The sequence below is a fragment of the Myotis lucifugus genome, unplaced genomic scaffold, assembly GCF_000147115.1.
Source record: "Myotis lucifugus unplaced genomic scaffold, Myoluc2.0 scaffold_0, whole genome shotgun sequence".
NCBI classification, from domain to species: domain Eukaryota; kingdom Metazoa; phylum Chordata; class Mammalia; order Chiroptera; family Vespertilionidae; genus Myotis; species Myotis lucifugus.
Genome location: NW_005871048.1, coordinates 1,543,181 through 1,562,877, shown reverse-complemented (window position 1 = coordinate 1,562,877; position 19,697 = coordinate 1,543,181). Strand labels below are relative to the sequence as shown.

At 42.6% G+C, this 19,697-nt stretch overlaps 1 protein-coding gene across 2 annotated transcripts; it reads left to right on the top strand.

Moving 5' to 3' along the window:
- The first annotated feature begins 8 nt into the window (after positions 1-8).
- Positions 9-19,413, top strand: ISOC1 (isochorismatase domain containing 1). 2 transcript variants are annotated; one of them, XM_014455239.2, is made up of 5 exons: positions 9-307; positions 11,777-11,896; positions 12,014-12,217; positions 13,797-13,913; positions 19,173-19,413. In XM_014455239.2, exons 1-5 carry the CDS (start codon positions 188-190, stop codon positions 19,317-19,319), a joined length of 708 nt encoding a protein of 235 aa, XP_014310725.1. In that variant the 5' UTR covers positions 9-187; the 3' UTR covers positions 19,320-19,413. The 2 variants fall into 2 exon arrangements, with proteins under 2 accessions (XP_014310725.1, XP_023619254.1); XM_023763486.1 differs by having other exon boundaries at positions 54-262.
- The last annotated feature ends 284 nt before the right edge of the window (positions 19,414-19,697 follow it).

Here is a 19,697-nt window from a genome sequence, read left to right as displayed (position 1 = left end):
ATGGCGGCGGAGGCGGCGGTCCCGCGCGTTCCCCAACAGCGGCGGCGGGGGCGCGGGGGCGCCGTCGGGTACGGTCCCCGTGCTCTTCTGCTTCTCGGTCTTCGCGCGGCCCTCGTCCGTGCCCCACGGCGCGGGCTACGAGCTGCTCATCCAGAAGTTCCTCAGCCTGTACGGCGACCAGCTCGACATGCACCGCAAATTCGTGGTGCAGCTCTTCGCGGAGGAGTGGGGCCAGTACGTGGACCTGCCCAAGGGCTTCGCGGTGAGCGAGCGCTGCAAGGTGCGCCTCGTGCCGCTGCAGATCCAGGTGGGTCCCGCCGCCGCCGCGCCCGGTCCCCGCGCGCCCGGCCCCCGCCGCGCTCCTCAGGTGCCCCGCGCCGCGCCGCCTGGGAAGGGCCGGTCGCTCTCGCCCGCGGCGGGGACGCCCCCGGGCATGTGCCGGTGCAGAGGTGACGGTCGCCAGCTGCCCTGGGCAGGGCGGGGGCGGGGGCCTCCCCGTTTGGTGGGCCGCGCGCGATCGCCCCCACGTGTGTGGCCCTTCGGCCCGCCCGCAGCCGCCGGGTGCGCCGGGAGCGAGTCCCAGCCTCCCCGCGGAGCCCAGGGCTGGGCGGTGGTGGCCGTGCTTTTATTTGGGGGTGATGCATTGTAGGGATTACTGGCCTCCGGGTGTGTTCCCCGGAGTTGTGTTCACCACTTGCGGAAGCACAAAACTTTAGGAGTCAGACCTCCTCCTCCTCCTCTTCCCCCGCTTTCGGGTTCCTGACCTGAAGCCTCCCCTGACCCAAGTGAAATAGCCCTGTGCTTACCCTCTTCCCTGGAGCTGTCAGCTGAACCTGCTGGTTACACATGCGTCGGCTCCATTAAAAATGTCGGATTGACCCTCTTAAATGCAACTTTAGCAAGACCATGATTTCCTGGTCATGATGACTCGGAAAGTTATTATACTGGAGGGTTATTTTATAGCTTTTTACGTTGCTTTTTTAAAAGCCACACTCTTATACAACAGGGGGTCAGTCTCCTGTCCTTTTTTTTTTTTTTTTTTTATGCTCAGAGGATTCACTGAACGATTTATATTTTTGAAAAGAAAAATATGAGGTATGGTTTAGTACTACACCATCAACATTTTTCCTTTAGTGGAGAAACCGGTAAGCCGTGTCTTCGGAAGACCACACTGAAATGTGGGGTTCGAGGGTAGAAGGCATTTTTTAATATTCAGGTGTCATTCTCTGCAGATCATTCTGTAGTTGTTTTTTTCCCGTTGTAGTCGGCTGTGGAATTGGTCTTGTTTCCTATCACCCCAGCACCTATGCCAGAAGCTTCCTAAGCAGGTGCTTGAAGCGGCCTCAAGTTCCTGTGCTCAGAGGACAAAGGCTTTGAGAGTCACTGTCACTCCTGCAGAGCCTGCAGCAAGGCAGGTGGTCTCGGACGGCTGCTGTCCACCTGGAGAATCTGGAGGCCTGTGGTTGCAGGTGTTTACCACTCCCCATTTTTATATCTTCGAGAGTTTCCATGGCATTTAGAAAAAAAACAGTCACAGGGATGCCTAATCCCTACGTTGTACCCTGAAACTAATATAATATTGTATGTCACAACTGTAACTGAAAAAGGAATTTTAAAAATTAAAATATAAAATTTTAAAAAAAGAGTTTTTGTGGCTGACCCCTCTCTGCAGCCTTCCTTGTCTATTTAGATTATTGCTGCCAAAATACCTAAGAAGTTGGATGCACCTTTGACAAATCCATTAATGAAGGCGAGAATCCAAATTCTAATGAGGAGGTCTTGGACCTGTTCTGAGGATGCAGATTCTTTGTGATGATTTCCTATATTAGTTGGAGAGGAGGGTGGGCTGTTACCTAACAGGATGTTATGCCAAACTAGCACTCCCCCCCCCCCCCCATCTGTAAGGTTTAATACCAGAGGATATTTTTTTCCATTGATTTCTGGAGACAGTGGGAGGGGGAGAGAGAGGGAGGAGGAGAGAGTAAGAAACATCAATGTGAGAGAGACATATCGATTGGTTGCCTCCCACACTGCACATTCCCCAACTGGGGCCAGGGATTGAACTTGCAACCCAGGAACATGCCCTTGACCTGAATCAAACCTGAGACCCTTTGGTATGTGGACCGACACTGTAACCATTGTATAACACCGGCCAGGGCTGACAACTCTTTTTAATTAAACATTCTTATATGTGTATACTTGAAATGTCTCGTACTTTATCCAAAGGCATTATATAATTCAGGTCACTTGTGGCTTTTGAAATATTTTGCCTGGTATAGGAGGTAACATATAGTTAATTTTTTGTGGTTATGTTTAAAGTATTGATAATAGCACTACTCTGTTTTATCCTTTGAAAAATGATTTTTCACTAAATAGCCCAAGAATTCTTTAGTATCTGTTACAAAATATTTTATATATTTTTAAATAATTAAAGACATATTATCTTCTTCTAATCATAATATTTTGACTTCTTCAGACAGGTGCCTTGAAAATAGAGAATGTGGAGGGATATACACAGATACATACATGGGCACACACTTCCCCATATATTCATGTACCTATTCTGATACCTATTTCTATCTATATGAGATGTGTGTGTGTGTGTGTGTGTGTGTGTGTGTACGCTCAGAAGGAAAATTAAGATATTTCTTTTCATAACCATTTTATGTATCTTTTGGAACACAGCAGTATAATCCTAGAGACATGGACATTTTATGCTAGAGGAGACCATAGAGTTCATTCCACGAACATTTGAGCAGTAGCTATAACTGTCTGGCACAGTGAATGTAGACATGAGTAAGGCCCAATTATCGTTCCTTACCTAATCTAACTCTTTTCATTTTGCGGAAGAGCAGAACATACAGGGACTTGTTCAAGGTTCACGGTAATGGTGAAGACAGCAAAGCATGTGAGGGTCCTCCCTTATCGCTGGCCAGAGCGTTCTTGTTCTCTTTTTATGCTTCATGAAAATATAAAGCAGAATACTCAAGTAATACCGTTTGTTTTGATGCTGTTTGTTGTTCTTTGGAATAGATGCCTGTCACTTAGGAAGACTCAAGGTAGCTGTGCTACTGGGATGGTAGACCTCTTCCTTCTCCCAGAGGCAGGGACAAAGAGCATAATGTTGGCCATATGTAGGTCACTGCTTAAATAATGTGACTTGTTATTTCTCCAGACATAGGCCTTAGCCTCCGTGGCCCTGTCTCACACACTATATATTCTAGAATGTTTTCTCCATTTACATAGGGGTTTGAGTTTGCTTTCCTGCTTGTTCTGACTGCCATTGCTTGTGCTGCACTGTCAGCACCCGTGTTTGGTGAGCGGTTTTATGGGGACTGATCTTTAAGACCCCCATTGCCAATATTAGGCTGTAGTAACTTTTTAGTGTCGTCTTTTCTGAAATACTCTGTCACAGGTAGCAAAAGACAGCTCTTGTTTCAAGCATGGTTTATGTGTCTTTAACATTGTCAATATGTTTGAAGTCCGAGGAATTTTGAGATTTGAGGGAAGAAATGTAAATGACAGGATTATGCAGTGGGAATTCAGGTCATTTTTTTTACTTAGAAGTTTTAATTTTCCAAAATGTGTTTCCCAAGTTTTAACTAATTGAAACATTCCTCTCTGGAAATGCACATGAATTTGCTATCATACCACCACCAGTGTGTTTCCCAGCTTGTCGGTGGGGAAGGCAGAGTCAGTAGAGGAGGGAAGACATGGGCCTTGTGAGAGGATTGGCTTCAGCCAGCAGGGAGGGCTCTGACAGCCTCGTGTGGGTGGGCAGGAGATAAGCTTCCCTGGGAAGGTTATTCTGACCTTGTCCTGAGATGGTTAATTGGAAAGGGATTCAGCTCCAGCTTTCACTTTCTTGGAAGTTTATTACTACTGTTATTCTCTTAAACAGGGCCATGGACAAGACAGTTCATGGCTAGACGAGAGCACAGACTTCATGGGAAGGGAGCGAAGGCAGGTCTGTAAAGCAGAGGGAAAGGCGTCTGCTCCCCCTGGGCTGGCTAGTCTGAAGGTGTGAGTTTTGAATCGGGAACGTTTACCACGGGAGCATGTAGGAGGAGCAGGTAGAAATAATTCCTTTGCAGCCTGTATTACAAAGCCCAAAACCTGTTTTGCCAGAAATAGAACATGGAATGGTAAGTCTTTTGGTGACATTGGGAAATCCACTTTACAAATCATTTGCTTAATTCTGCAGACTATGTTAACATAACAAGTTAGGCAATATGTGTGTGTGTGTGTGTGTGTGTGTGTGTGTCTGTACTTCTTAAGGGATCTTAATAATAAGTGGTATTTTTAACCTCATTACTGAAAAAGGTTTTTAAATGTGCTGAACTCCAGAGTGTAGTGTGTTTTCTAGAAGAGGGATCTCACAATAGCCTAAGACATTTATTGATTGATTACATGAAGCTCATGTAATCCTTGAACTAGCCATATGAGGTAGATACTATTTTTCTTGCTTTGTGACAGATTAATAGACTGCCATTTGGAGATGGCACTGGACTTGTCTAATTTCATGTAATTGAAATGAGAGAAATTGAGATCTGGACTCGGATTTAATCCACAAGGTGTGCTGTGTAGGGAGCCTCGTCCGGGGAGTCCCATCACACAGGCCTCTGTCTGAGTGAGTCAGTATGGGAGCAAGGTCCTACTGTGGCTGCTTAACCCGACGGCCTTGGAGACACCGCTGAGTGAAATAAGGACGCCCCGGGCCCTCTTCGGGACTCTCTCCCAAGCAGATCAGGCCTATTTTGAGCCTATAAAAAACGACCAAGTTTTTGAAAACATCACATTTACAATTCCAAACTTGACTCCTTCCTAAAGATATGAATTGTACTCGCTGTAGTACTTTGCTAGGGGGCTGCTGTGACAAAGTACCCCAGACTCAGTGGCTTATACAACAATTTATTTCTCGCATTTCTGAAGGCTAGAGATCAGGGTTGCTTCCGAGGCCGTGAAGGAGAATCCGTGCCATGCCTCTCTCCTGGCTTTTGCTGATTTGTTGGCAGCCTTTGGCCTTGCTTGGCTTATGGACACATCACCCTGATCTCTGCCTTCAGGTTCACAAGGCCTCTCTGTCCCAATTTCTCCCTTTTTATAAGGACACCAGTCATGTTGGACTAGGCCCGTGATCGGCAAACCGTGGCTCGCAAGCCACACGCGGCTCTTTGGCCCCTTCAGTGTGGCTCTTCCACAAAATACCACGTGGGGGCGCGCACGTACAGTGCGATTGAAACTTCGTGGCCCATGCGCCGAAGTAGGTATTTTGTGGCAGAGCCACACTCAAGGGGCCGAAGAGCCGCATGTGCCTCGCGAGCCGCGGTTTACCGACCACTGGACTAGGCACCAAATAAAGTCACTTTCTGAAGTACTGGGGCTAGGGATTCAATGTATGAATTTGGGGGAACACAATTCAACATATAACATGTGCCTTGTAGTACTTTTTATGGAGAGAACAGAACTGGTGCGCAGTTCATCACTGAGGAAGGCCAGTCAGTCCCTGTATGTGCCCTGTCCTGAGTAACCAGAGGGACCGAGCCAGGGATGGGCAGATTCTTAGCCGGGTGAACAAAGCTATTTGTTAGAAAACAGTCAGTGCACACGTGCTTAGGTGAAGGAGGGTAGAATACTGTCATGATAATTGGTATTATATGGGGACTTGGGGGATGAAGAGCCCTTTTGTATATGAAATCACAGGTTAAATCCCAGCTATGACAGTTCTTAAGAAAGTGGACAAAAAATTTATACTAGAAAATGGTCTTAAATTCTAGCTTGAGGAAGCCATTGGCTGTGATCAGCTCTTTGTATTTAAATATGTGTATTGAAGTCTGTATTATTGAATGTACATGTTGTAGGGATATAGGTAGAAATGTGAAGGCATGTAAATGCACATATTTTTATATATGATTTCTTCATGCTTCTTGAATATGCATTTGTCTGTGATTGCTACACTTTTACTGTGACGGCATTTGGTCAAATCCACTTATATTTTGTTATCTTGAGGTTGCAACATGTAAATGTTTGACTAAGAACAATATTTTATTTATTCACTTTTTAATATTTTTATTGATTTCAAAGAGGGAGAGAGAGAGATAGAAACATCAATGATGAGAGAAAATGCTGAAACTGGTTTGGCTCAGTGGATAGAGCGTCCGCCTGCGGACTCAAGGGTCCCGGGTTCGATTCCGGTCAAGGGCATGTACCTGGGTTTCGGGCACATCCCCACTGAGAAATGCTCAGGAGGCAGCTGATTCAAGGTTCTCTCTCAACATGTTATCTAATGCTCTGCCTCTCTCCCTTCCCCTCTCTAAAAAATCAATAAAATATATTTTAAAAAAAATGATGAGAGAAAATAATTGATCAGCTGCCTCCTGCATGTCCTCCACTGGGGATCCAGCCCACAACCTGAACCTGGGCATGTGCTCTGACCGGGAATCAAACCATGACCTCTTGGTTCATAGGTCAACGCTCAATCACCAAGCTGGGCATATGAACAGTATTTTTAGTTGGTTTTAAGAGAAATTCATGAGTCAGAGTAAGAAGTCCCTGTGAATTATAGAGTCAATGTGTAATTTAACAACAGCTTTTGGAATTCACGTGGATTTGGGGGGTGGGGGGGTTGTCTGGACAAGGGGTGGATTGGTTTGATTTGTTTTGTGTAGCCTCAAAGCCTCTTTCTTGGCTTGTAAAGTATGGAGGTTATTCATAAAGTAGCATCTTTCCCCCTAACTACCATAGCCTAGGGAGACCATTTATTTTTAAAACAAACTTTTTATTTTAGGATAATGTTAGATTTATAGCAAAGATAGCACAGAGACTTCCTGTGACCTATATCCAGCTTCCCCCCATTACTGTGGCATATTTGTCACAACCAAGGAACCAACATTAACGGAGCTCCACACTTCATTCAGATTTCACTAGCTTTTCCCTAATGCCCTTTTCCTGTTCCAGGATCCGATCCAGGATACTAATTACATTTAGTTGCCATGTCTCCGTAGGCTCCTCTGGGCTATGACAGTTTCCCAGACGTCCATTGCTTTTGATGATCTTGACAGTTTTGAGGAGTCCTGGCCAAATAATTTGATAGAATGTACCTCAAATTGAATTCATCTGATTTTTTTCTCATGCTTAGACTGGAGTTGTGGGATTTTGAGAGGAAGATTATGAAGGTCATTCTCACATTATATGAAAGCTACATACCATCAACATAACATCATTGGTTAAAAAATTTGTATTTTTTAAAGTATATTTTTATTATTGATTTCAGAAAGGAAGGGAGAGGGGGAGAGAGAGATAGAACATCAATGATGGGAGAGAATCATTGATCGGCTGCCTCCTGCACGCCCCACACTGGGGGTCAAGTCCTCAACCTGGGCACTTGCCTTGACGGAGAATCAAACTGTGACCTCCTGGTTCATAGGTCAACGCTCAACCATTGAGCCACGCCAGACAGGGGGTTACTTCACCTTAATCTATTTGAGGCAGTGTTAGCCAGGTTTTTCCACTATAAAGTTACCCTCTTCCCTCTGCTCTACTCTGAGAAAGTGAATTACTAAGTGCAGGCCACATTCAAGGGGATGTTGGGAATTTAACTCCTTGAGAGGAGACCATCTAGGCATTTTTGGTTCACTAAATTATAACCAGTCATCTCGGCATAAAAAAAAAAAGTGCCTTGCCACCTTATCTCTCTGGTTTCTTTCTTCGTTCACTGAACGTTTATAGATGATGAGTTCCTGAACTAGAAAGGTTTTTCAGGGCAGTGAGGATTTTAGGGCTGCATTTTCTGACCTCCTCAACCTGTGTCTAATGTGACATGCATCTGATGTGGTCCCCTGCCCACAACAGGATACCTCACCACTGAAATGAGGTACAGGGAAGCACCAGGGAATAGGAACCCCAGGAGATCACAACTCTGAATATTTAGGATTTCCGGGTAGGTAAGGTTTTATGTCTTCAAGTACCCAAAATATTTTTTAATATTTTGACCATTTTATATTATAGTCCCGCCCTGACCAGTTTGGCTCAGTGGATAGAGCGTTGGCCTGTGGACCGAAGGGTCCCGGGTTCGATTCCGGTCAAGGGCATGTACCTTGGTTGCGGGCATATCCCCAGTGGGGAGTGTGCAGGAGGCAGCTGATCGATGTTCCTCTCTCATCAATGTTTCTAACTCTCTATCCCTCTCCCTTCCTCGCTGTAAAAAATCATTAAAATATATTATAGTCCCAAAATGTTATATAATTTAACATTTTCTTAATGTGTGTGATAACATGATATTATTCCAATTTATAAGTTTTATACAGCTTGTTATTCCTTCACTAGAGGTCTAGATTGTAGGACAAGTTGAGTTTTGATCTGCTTTTATTGTGCATTGAAGCTCTCGGTCAGCTGTCATTTCTTGCTGCTGTCAGTTTGCCTGTCTCCAGCAGTTTGCTTTCTCATTTGCTGTTTATAACCATCTATGAGTTTAGAATCCAGACAACCAAACTTGAGTTAGTCAATAGAGTGTGAGATCTTGGAGATTTAAGTAGGTCTCCGGCATAGGAGCAGCTGCCCGGAAGTTTTATTTTGCATGCTTGCTAGCTTCCCCCTGTCGGGGAGTGTTGAGCTTGGCTGAGTTCTATTACTATCACTTAAAACAGGCTGGTTGATGATAAACTGCTTTTCATAGTGTGCCCTAAACACATTGTGAATGACTAGGGACCTACGATTCAAATTTATAAGAAGAAAATAATACAGATTGTGAACCTTTGTAACCAAGATTTAATGTTTACTGAGAGTTTAAAATACATAGACATAAAGAATGATTCTTTTAAAAATGGTCCCCTAAGTCAGTGGTCAACAATCTTTCGGACCTCACGGACCACCAATGGTCCACAGACCACCGGTTGGTGACCGCTGCCCTAAGTACCTGTATACATATTACATTCACAGCTTTTGAAAAATTACCAAAATGGTGGCATAATATTTTCATTAAAAATATATGTAAGAAAGCAGCCAAAGGTAGCATATATAATTTAAGATGCTTCAATATTTAGTTTAATTAAAACTAAGAAAACCCTATACATAGTGTTTAATCCCATAGAATTTATATATATAAAAGCCTAAACGACCAAACAACAGGTCGACCGGTAGCTATGACACACACTGAACACCAGGGGGCAGACGCTCAACACAGGAGCTGCCCCCTGGTGGTCAGTGCACTCCCACAGTGGGAGCGCTGCTCAGCAAGATTACCGAGCAGCGGTGGCGGTGGTGGTGGCGGTGGTGGCAGGCTCAGCGGGGCAGGGCTGAGCGGGAGCGGTGCCCAGCCTGGGCTCAGGCTTCTCCCTGGCCGCCTGCCGCTTCAGGCACTACTGCATCCCTGGGGTATGCAGAAATTATACAATTTCTATTTAAATATGTGTATATTTAAAGGGTGTACACACACACACACACACACACACTGCATTTGGTCAAATCCACTTTTATTTTGTTATCTTGTGGTTGCAACATGTAAATGTTTGACTAAGAACAATATTTTATTTATTCACTTTTTAATATTTTTATTGATTTCAAAGAGGGAGAGAGAGAGAGAGAAACATCAATGATGAGAGAAAATGCCGAAACCGGCTTGGCCCAGTGGATAGAGTGTCCGCCTGCGGACTCAAGGCCAAGTCTGTACATTCAATAATACAGACTTCAATACACATATTTCCAATTTAGAAACTTCCCCAGTTTCTAAACCAGCAGTCCAACATCACCCCTGGGGTCCCGGATTGCGAGAGGGCACAGGCCAGGCTGAGATGCACAAATCTGTGCACCGGGCCTCTAGTATATAATATAAGATGCTTGGATATTTATTTTAATATTCTTTATTGGCAAAGTAGGAAACCCTATACATTGTGTTTGAATTACAGGTGTCACTTGCTCTGCGTGAACTTGTGTTGGAGTGCACATGGCTAATCAGTGCATGTTTATGGAGTTAACACCAGAGGGAGATTAAAGCACCAGAATCCCTCAGACCAGGGCAAAGAGGAATAAAGTGAAAACTGATTAGAGCAGTCATACTATTAAGGATGAAAGATTCCTTTTAATGATTCACTGAATTCCTGTAGTAACCTGTTTCCTGAGGGTATGCTGTGTGCTGAGGCAGTAAGGCATCTAGGGCCAGGCAATGATGCAGCCACCACTGTGTAATGGAGACACGGATTCCTGTAGAAAATTACTGGTAATTATCATCGGGGAGTGGTTTTAGAGAAAGAAAAACAGGTTAATTAGCAGATTGGCTAGAAGAATAGTGGTGTGGGTTCATTCAGGACCAGACTGAATGCTTTACATGGCTCTCTGTAATTTGAGAAGGTGGAAAGAAAAGCACCATGGACTTTTAAGAATCCAGTTGGTTAAATTCTTATATTCAGTAATGATTTCACTTCTTGGTGGATTCATATTGGGCCCAAGTTGTTAGAATAGACCAACTATGGCAATGCAAAGCCTGGTAATCTGATACCCAGTTTTCATCTTGTCATTGAAGCCTCTGATTTTGATAAATATGTTTTAAAATGCAGACATCAAATTTATGTCTGTCCATTTAACATTGGTGATGTGGTTGGCATCATTTCATTGCCTTTTTGTGAACTTGTAAGTTATTCTTAATAATAGCATCATAATATTCCTGTCTTTTTTTTTTTTTAACTTACTAAACAAAAATTATTTCTGTCTTGATGACGGGCAATAATTCTGGATTTGTTTCTGTCTGCTTTCTTTAGTTTTATGTTCCATGGTCTCTATTACAGGTTATTTTCAATTTTATTTTGTACTTATAAGCAATGCCATCATCAACTTTAAGTTATTTACTGTTGTAATGTTTGTTTTTATTATAAAAGTAATACATATTTTTAAATAGCATTCAGAAAATGTTTTTAAATAGCACTTGGAAAATATGAAAAAGGTATAAAGAGAAAATATTATTAGTTCTCCTAACTACAGGTTATCCCAAAAAAAACATATACGCACTTTAACAGCTGATAGCTCAATTTTGAAAATGAACTGTATTTTAATAAACACTGCCTTTATAATTATTCAAAGTGTGTGTATACATTTTTAAGGACACCCTATATATAGCCACTTCTTATTTTTATATATTTGCTTCTACTTTTTAAAAATACCTTATTTTTTTATTTTAGAGACAGAGAGAGAAACAGAGAGAGAAACATGAATTTGTTGTTCCACTTATTTATGCATACATGCCCTGGCCAGCGATCGAACCCGATGCCTCTGATTTTGATAAATATGTTTTAAAATGCAGACATCAAATTTATGGGGACAGCGCTCTAACCAACTGAGTTACCCAGCAAGGGCCTGCTTCTACTTCTTATTCACATTTTAACATTATTGGAATACTATTGAACTGTGCTCTGTTTTTAAAATTGACAGTAAATTATAAGCATTTCTTCTTAGGTGGTACAAATTTTTGAAATATATATATATATATATATATATTATTTTAGTTGGCTAAAAAATGTTTTGTCCTGTGAATGTTAAAATTTGTGAAATCATTTCTGTATTGTTGGCCAGATTTATTGCTAATTTTCACTATTAAAAGCCGTTCACTGGAAATCTTTGTGGACAATTTTTTTTCTGTAATTTAGATCATTTCTTTTGGATAATAGTTGAAGAAATTGACTTAGTGGATCAAACAGTAGAAACATTTTCTTCTTTTATTGACCTCCACCGAAAATAAATGTCATCGGATAATGAGTGCTAACTCATTCTTTTTTCTTTTTTTCCTCAGCTCACTACCCTGGGAAATCTTACACCTTCGAGCACCGTGTTTTTCTGCTGTGATATGCAGGAAAGGTTCCGACCAGCCATCAAGTATTTTGGGGATATTATTAGTGTGGGACAAAGATTGGTACGTTTGCTTATTTTTTCCAATTTACTAAAGCAGGATATACATTCATATATATATATGCGTGTTACTAATTGTCTTTGCGGGGGTTTTTTGTTTGTGTGTGTGGTTTCTTTCCAGTTGCAAGGGGCCCGGATTTTAGGAATTCCGGTTATTGTAACAGAGCAGTACCCCAAAGGTCTTGGAAGCACTGTTCAAGAAATCGATTTAACGGGTGTGAAACTGGTGCTTCCAAAGACCAAGTTTTCCATGGTGTTACCAGAGGTGGAAGCGGCGTTAGCAGAGATTCCTGGAGTCAGGAGCGTTGTGTTATTTGGAGTAGAAGTAAGTACCTTTTGTGATGTTGTGGACATAATCTCATTTGTAGAAAACTTGATTCCGGAATGCATTTTTGTATATAGAATACCATGTAGGAGGTAATCCTGATGAAAAATAGCCACCGTTTATTAAGTGTTGACTATTTGCATGGCAGTAATCTAAACACTTTATATGTTAATTCATTAAACTCTCATAGCAACCCTCGACGCTAAGTCCTCCCCATATTATAGACGAGGAAACTAAAACACAGATGCTGTCTAACATTAAGGGATGGAGCTGGATTGCAATCTAGGTTGATAAATTCTTGGGCTTTTACTTTTAACCACTACTTTTGGAACACAGTTCTACTAAAGGCATTATTTTTGTGTTGTAGGATTTCACCTTGGGTCATAATTTTGCTCTAGAAAAACCTTAGAAGTCATGTAGTTCATGGTCATTCACATTTCAAACCATGTACATACCTTTTTAAAGGAAAAAAATACTCATGGATTCCTAATGCTGATTAAAATGATTTTTTGTTTGATTTGTTTTTCTTGGACATGTACAAATAGAATATGTGTTTACTTACAGCTTTTCAACAACTATTGAACTAAATTTAAAATTACTTTAAAAACAATGAAATCCAAAAACTATTAATTTAATGTACTTAGGATGTTTTGAGAGTAGGTTTATACTACTAAAACCTTATAGTAGTAGGTTTTAACAGTAGAAAGATGTAGTCTCAGGTTTCGATGTACTTTTAAATATCTTAAGACAGTATAGAGGAAGCCTTTTTGTATAAATGTCGCACCAAATGCTGTTGCTGACTTTTGCACTTTTTTCTGCTCGTTCATCATTATTAGACCTCGTGCCTAATGAAGATGATCTTTGAGCAGTCCTCCAGTGCTAATTGCAGTGAGCTGAGCTGTCAGTTGATAATTCTCCAAAATTCTCTTGTCATATAAGATAAGGTTGGCATCATGGCATTATTGGGATCTGCTTTCATTCATTGTATAACCCAGCTATTGTTGGAGCATGTTTTTACTTTATGTTTTCCGCTAACCATTTGTTACAAGTTAGTACTTGGAAAGATGGAACCTGTATAATACATGTGCTGGGACACTGGGTATTTTTTGCCTGTGTCACGAGTTATTTTTAACCTGGCCTACCTTTACTCCTGGGCGCCTAGTAACAACTCAGTTTTCCCATTACTTTCTCAGTCTGCGGTACTGCAGGCTCATTCTTTGTATTAGGCACTTGGTGTGAATTCAGAAATAGACCCAATTGTGAGTGGCATCAAAACTGGGTGGTAGCATCAGCTGTTGGAAGGTCATCCAGCTGACAGAGAGGAAAACCTTTTAACAAATCCTCACAGAGCTCTAAGAACATGGTCAAGGATCCCAGTATCAGGAACGCTGAAGTAATCCAGTTCCTGGCGTTAGAAAGGGGAAACTAAACCAGAGATGCTGTTTATGCTCAAGGTTACCTAGCAGGTTAGAGGCAAAACTAGGTTAGGACAAGGTCATTAGACCTGCCGTGGTTGGACATTTGCAGAATACTTTACATTTACCGCGTTATTACATATGATTTCTTACTTTCCTTCTAGACTCACGTGTGCATCCAACAAACAGCCCTGGAGCTCGTCGGCCGAGGTATTGAGGTTCATATCGTGGCTGACGCCACCTCATCGAGAAGCATGATGGACAGGATGTTTGCTCTCGAGGTAATTGTCTTGCGGTTCAATAAGTCATTTACCAAGTTTTCCAAATAAGTTTGAAGAGCATTGAATATTTGACAGCAATGCAGGATTTACCTCTTCAATTTGAGCTTGGTCAGACAGCATCAGATGCATTGGTTTGCAGAGACCTTTGAGATCTCACCACCATATCCTATTTTATCTCCGCTGTCTCCTTAGATCTAGATAACTAGTGACGCCAAGAGCTTCTTGATGTCTTTTGTCATAACTTTGCCAGAGATTTATGCATGAACTAGGAGAAATTCCAGTAAGCTGAGCCTGAACCATTTAGAGATTTGCAAATTAAAAACAGCTCACCTAGGTTTAACTCAACCAAGATCTAGCCAAACCGAGGGCATAATGGGCCTAAGCCTGGTTCAGCCTCCTGTGAGGTTTCCTCAGACTTGAATTTCTGGGACTAGGAGGTATGTCACGGACTGTGCATGCCACTCACATGCAGTGTATCGTGGTTCTCTGACTAGAGTGTCAAGATGTGCATCATAGTCCTTTGAAATATTCACTCCATATTGTGAAGATTCATTGTGTGTGTGTGTGTTTAATTCTAATCCTATAATGATTTTAGAGTAATGTACATGTAGATTGAGTTGCTGAGTTCTTTAACTGATGGCCTATGAACCACTTTCTCTGTAGGATGGCTGTCATCTTTTTAGCCTGCAGTGTTTCCTGGGATGGTGAGGTAGGGAAAATGAGGAAGAATCAGAGGTGGAAAGGAGAAGAGTCGGTGGGGAGGGCTGGTGCAGAGCAAGTGGGGAGCAGCATTTGTTTAAGGCATCCCTTCTCTATTTTATTCCTGCCACAGTGAGTCCTGTTTTGGGATTATGGGTACAAACAGTTTTATTAATTTTGTTTAAACATTTTTAAGTCCATTTGGACTATTGGGTTCTCTGGTACTTAGGTGCTAAGTGTTGCTTTTTCCCATCTCAGCAAAGATCTTTAAGCTGTTTTTACAACCATGAGTTAATCAACTTCCACATTTCAGATTTTAATAATGAGCTTATCCCTTCCACGGTCAGATCCTCACTGTCCCAGCAAGCAGCTCTGTTCCTCTGTGGATAATTTATCTTTCTGGTAGTGCTGAGGTCTAGAACTTGAAGTGTTTCCAAGGAAGTGAAAACTAAAAGCATACAAGGAACACAAATCTTCCTTGTTTATAAAGATAGTTCAAGGGCGTTTGTTCTGCAGTCATGTAAGTTTTTTAGACATGTCTTTATTATGGCATTTATTACAGAAGATTGTTATTGTTGGCAATTCTGTCTTCTCACAAGGCTCAACATAAAAACATAGCTTTTTGTCATCTGAACCTCATTCCTTGAGAGGTAGCCTGTGATCTCAGTGACTAGGGGTCCACACCGTGGAGGGTTAATATGGGTGTGAATGCAGGTTCTGGCATTTTGTAAATGTGTGTCCTTAGACCAGTTATCTAATGTCTATGCCTCAGATTGCTCATTAGTGAAATGGAAATAATATTCACTACATGGGAGGATTTGGGGAGGATTAAATAAGATAATGTATTGGTAGCACTTAATACCGTGTCTGACACTGTAATCACAAATGATAGCTACTGCTTTTATTTTTATTGTTATTATTTGTTGTCTTCATGAGGTTAGTCTTAGAAATGTATAAGCATGTATTAGCTTGCAAGACCCAGAAGTTCTTAGGAGGGAAGGAAAGAATAGGGTCTAGGGTGGATTCGGAGGAGCTTGAAGCAAACAGCACTGAGTTAAAGTGTTGAGGTTGAAAGGGAAAACAGAATCAGGTCAGACAGTGGTAGGCGAACCATGCCGCATTTCAGTTTTCTGCTTAGTCTGAATTTACTATGGAACTGTTTTAGTTTGTCCCTAAATTATTGAGAGAAATGTTAAATTTTCTTTTTTATTTTATGACTCTGAAAGTTAAATAGCAATCTGCCAGCTCCCCTTCTTCTTGGTTCCTTTAGAAGACAACTACTGGAGATAATTCCTGAGACCACCCATATGGCCTGTCAAGGTCATGATACTAATAAGGTTTATAGTTGCCATTACTGGAATTTCTGTGCCAGGGTCTGTGCTGTGAGCTTTACTCAACAAAACTCTTTGAGCATCTCCCATCTAGCAGGCATTGTTGCTTTCAACTAATAATTGTAGAGTAAGTGCAGAATAAAATAGAATAAAACACTCTCTTGAAGTTGATGTCCTTGTACTTCTGGGGAGTTGTTAGTGTTGCTTGGAAATTAAAGGATTTGCTTCCCACACCCCCCACACCCGTCCTCTCTAAAGCCATCATGGTTCTGTGCTCTTGCATTTTTCGTTTGTGGGTCAGACTAATCATTCCTTTCCTTTGGCCTAGTTGGACTGAGACTGCAAGTGTAAGGGAAGCACATTGGAAACCTATTACCAAGTACCCGTGTGTGGTCAAAACAGCTGGAGTTTTAATTGCCCTTTTAAAGCCGGGAAAGAAAGTGGGTTTGGGACCAGCACTGTGGGTGTCCTGTAGCTCAGGGTGGAGAGCAGGAACCTGCCAGGCTCTGGAAACGTTGCTGTGGTTCCCTCCCTGCTTTCAGGTTGGGGCTGGGCAGGTACCGTGCGAAGGTCCACCAGCCACACCTTCCCCTACACAGGTTCTTGGCTTGATTACTTTTGAATCCAATCGATATTGGCCATATGTCAGTCTTGAAGCCAAGTAATATCGTATAGGTTTTAGTGTGTTTCTGTGCCTGGAGCCTCCCGGCCAACCCCACCACTGTGACCGGCTCTCAGCCCCGCTGAAGGCTGTTGAGGGGACCAGGCTCGGGTCAGCAGACCACTAGGGAAAGCTGGCTTCTTCCTGGGTCATCACATTTCTTCCTTGGGCCTGGGAACAGCTCTCTGTTCTTCCTGCCTCACTAAGGAACTAGGAATATGAGTGGCAGCTCACTTTGGTTGGCATTTTGGATTTTCTAAAGCACCTTCACTGACATTGAATGTGTGTGATTCAGATTCAGGCTGAATATTGAAAGTCCGCTGATGCAACAGCGAGCAGTACGACAGGCAGGGCAGCCAGCGGGGGAGGGCACCAGCGGGGTTTGAGTGACTGGAGAGACAGCTGGGCTGCAGCTAGTCCTGTATTTGCTCCCTGCCCTTCTGTCTGAAGCAGGCACACAGTCCTTTGAGATTTCTACAGGTTGTGAGATGTTAGTGGACTGAAAAGCAAGGAGGGGAAATTCATTTCCAGAAGTGTTGGAAAAACTCCGCAGTAACTCACCTTCTGGTATTTATGCCAACATCAGGGGCACCAGCAGCCTGGCTTTGTGCTTCCTCTTTCCTCCATTCTTCCCGGCTGTCTTTGCGTGTCCTGAGAGTTCTGGTCCTCTGCTCCTCACGCCCTCTGTCCTGGCTGTCGAGGCCCAAGCCTGTTTTCTCAGAAGCAGGCTGTGGCTATACTTCCTTCTACATCCTTGGTAAAAAGCAGGAGTGTGCCAATGGGAAGGTAGGGCCTGCGGATCAATAGCCATCTGAAGGAGGATTTACTGTCACTCCACGGGGCTGTCTGGCTATTCAAGCGACTCCCTCCCTTCCTTCCTTCCTTCCTTCCTTCCTTCCTTCCTTCCTTCCTTCCTTCCTTCCTTCCTTCCTTCCTTCCTTCCTTTCTTTCTTTCTTTCTTTCTTTCTTTCTTTCTTTCTTTCTTTATTACTAGAGGTCTGATGCACGAAATTCGTGCAAGGAGCTTGGTCCCCGCCACCTCTGCCTCAACCCCTGCCACCGCAGCTTCTTCCAGAAGAACTTCCAGTCTAATTAGCATATTACACTTTTATTATTATAGATTATTATTTTTAATCTTTATTGTTGAAAGTATTACATATGTCCCCTTTACCCCCCATTGACCTCTCCCAGCCTGCCCCTGCCCCCAGCCCAGGCCTTCATCACTCTACTGTCTGTGTTCCTGGATTATGAACATATGCATATTCATATATTCATAACAAGTTCATTGGTTGATCTCTTCCCACCCCCCACCCTCTTCTGCCTTCCCTCTGAGGTTTGACAGTCTGTCCGATGCTTCTATGTCTTCAGATCTATTTTTGTTCATCAATTTATGTTCATTAGATTCCCCAGGAGTCGCTCATATGTGGAATCTAATGAGCAACTCCTCCTTTCCAATGAGAGACTGACCTGGGCATTTTCCTCTGACTTGCCTAGAAATTTTTCTCACCACCTCATCTTCCATGGTTCTTGCATCAGATGTTTCTGGGGATAACAGTTGGTTCATTGTTTTGCTGTTTGTTTGGGGTTTTTTTGTTTGCCCAGGGTTTCTGATAACAGATACATCCAAAAAATCAATCTCTACTCCAGAATGCTCTTCTCACCTCCCTTCTCCCTTCCCCCTTCTCCCTTGCCATTCCCTCCACTTCCCCCTGTTTGCCTTCCTCCCTCCCTCTTTTCTCTTCCCCCCTCTTTCACTCTCTCCCTCCTTCCCCTCCTTACATTTCTGTTCTTAGTTCTTTATCATGATTCCACTGGAGCAATTTGGCAAGGACTCTTTGACCTGTCAGTGAAATTATACAATCTTAACTTTTATGCTGTAGTTAATGTGTTTCCAACATGTTAACGATGGTGGCAGTGGTGATGGATCCATTGTCATCCAGGGGCACATTCTTTTTTTTTTTTTTTTAATATATTGCTGTTGATTTCAGAGAGGAAGAGGAATGAGAGGGAGAGAGAGAGATCAAACATCAATGATGAAAGAGAATCATTGATCGGCTGCCTCCTCGGGCATGTGCCCTTGACTGGAATTGAACCGGGACCCTTCAGTCCCCAGGCCGACACTCTATCTACTGAGCCAAACCAGCTAGGGCAAGGGGCACATTCTTAAATGAAACCTGAGGCTCTTCCACCACCAGTCATTTCTTACTTAGTGGGAGGACACACATGCTATACGTCACATGTTTGTGGACAGAAAAGGTAAATGAGAACCATTGTTTCACAGCCATTAGCCTTGATTTCCCATCTATCTGTGGCACATATAAGCATAACATGGGCTGTTTTCTTTTACTTGTTTCTAGCCCATAGTACCAATATCGAGAATAATCACAGTGGGTTTGTGGTGTGGTTAGTTTGAAGTCTGTCCTCATCACTGACTTCGATAGTATAGCTAAGGACCATGGATTTAATAGAGAAAACTAATTATTGTGTCCCAGCGTCCTTTTTGCTATTTTAACGTGGTGTTGATTCTCGTGCTTCTGTCTTCATTTGTCTTTGTCTTTCTTTTTAAAGCGTCTTGCTCGAACTGGGATCATAGTGACGACCAGCGAGGCTGTTCTGCTACAGCTGGTGGCGGATAAAGACCATCCGAAATTCAAGGAAGTCCAGAACCTGATTAAGGCGAGTGCCCCAGAGTCCGGTCTGCTTTCCAAAGTCTAGGACATGTGAAGGACTGGGTGCCACTCACCATCAGGGGGCAGGGCCGTAACCCCACAAGCTCTTGTCTCTACTAGAATTAAAATGTTAAGTCAAATATTGGCTCTTTTTTTGCGCCTCTTAGTAAAACTTAGTAAAAATGGTCTAACATTTGGGTACCAGCATTTAGTTACAAATGTCAAAGGCTTCAGGTGCTGCTTATCTTCTTTTTTTTTTTTTTCCTTAATGTGCTCTTATTTATTTAAAAAAATTATAATATAGGTGCCTGTTTTGTCTATACTGTATACATTGATCATAACTCAAGAGTGCACACTCGTGAAGTTTTCTTATATTGTGCACTGCAGAGAAAAAGCTGTGTTGACAATAGTTTGACTTTTGTAT

Excerpts from the sequence above, each read along its gene's own strand:
- ISOC1 (XM_014455239.2), top strand. The coding sequence starts at position 188 with ATGCACCGCAAATTCGTGGTGCAGCTCTTCGCGGAGGAGTGGGGCCAG. Across the intron at positions 11,897-12,013 it reads TTAGTGTGGGACAAAGATTG|TTGCAAGGGGCCCGGATTTT; the intron begins GTACGTTTGCTT and ends GTTTCTTTCCAG. Across the intron at positions 12,218-13,796 it reads TTGTGTTATTTGGAGTAGAA|ACTCACGTGTGCATCCAACA; the intron begins GTAAGTACCTTT and ends CTTTCCTTCTAG.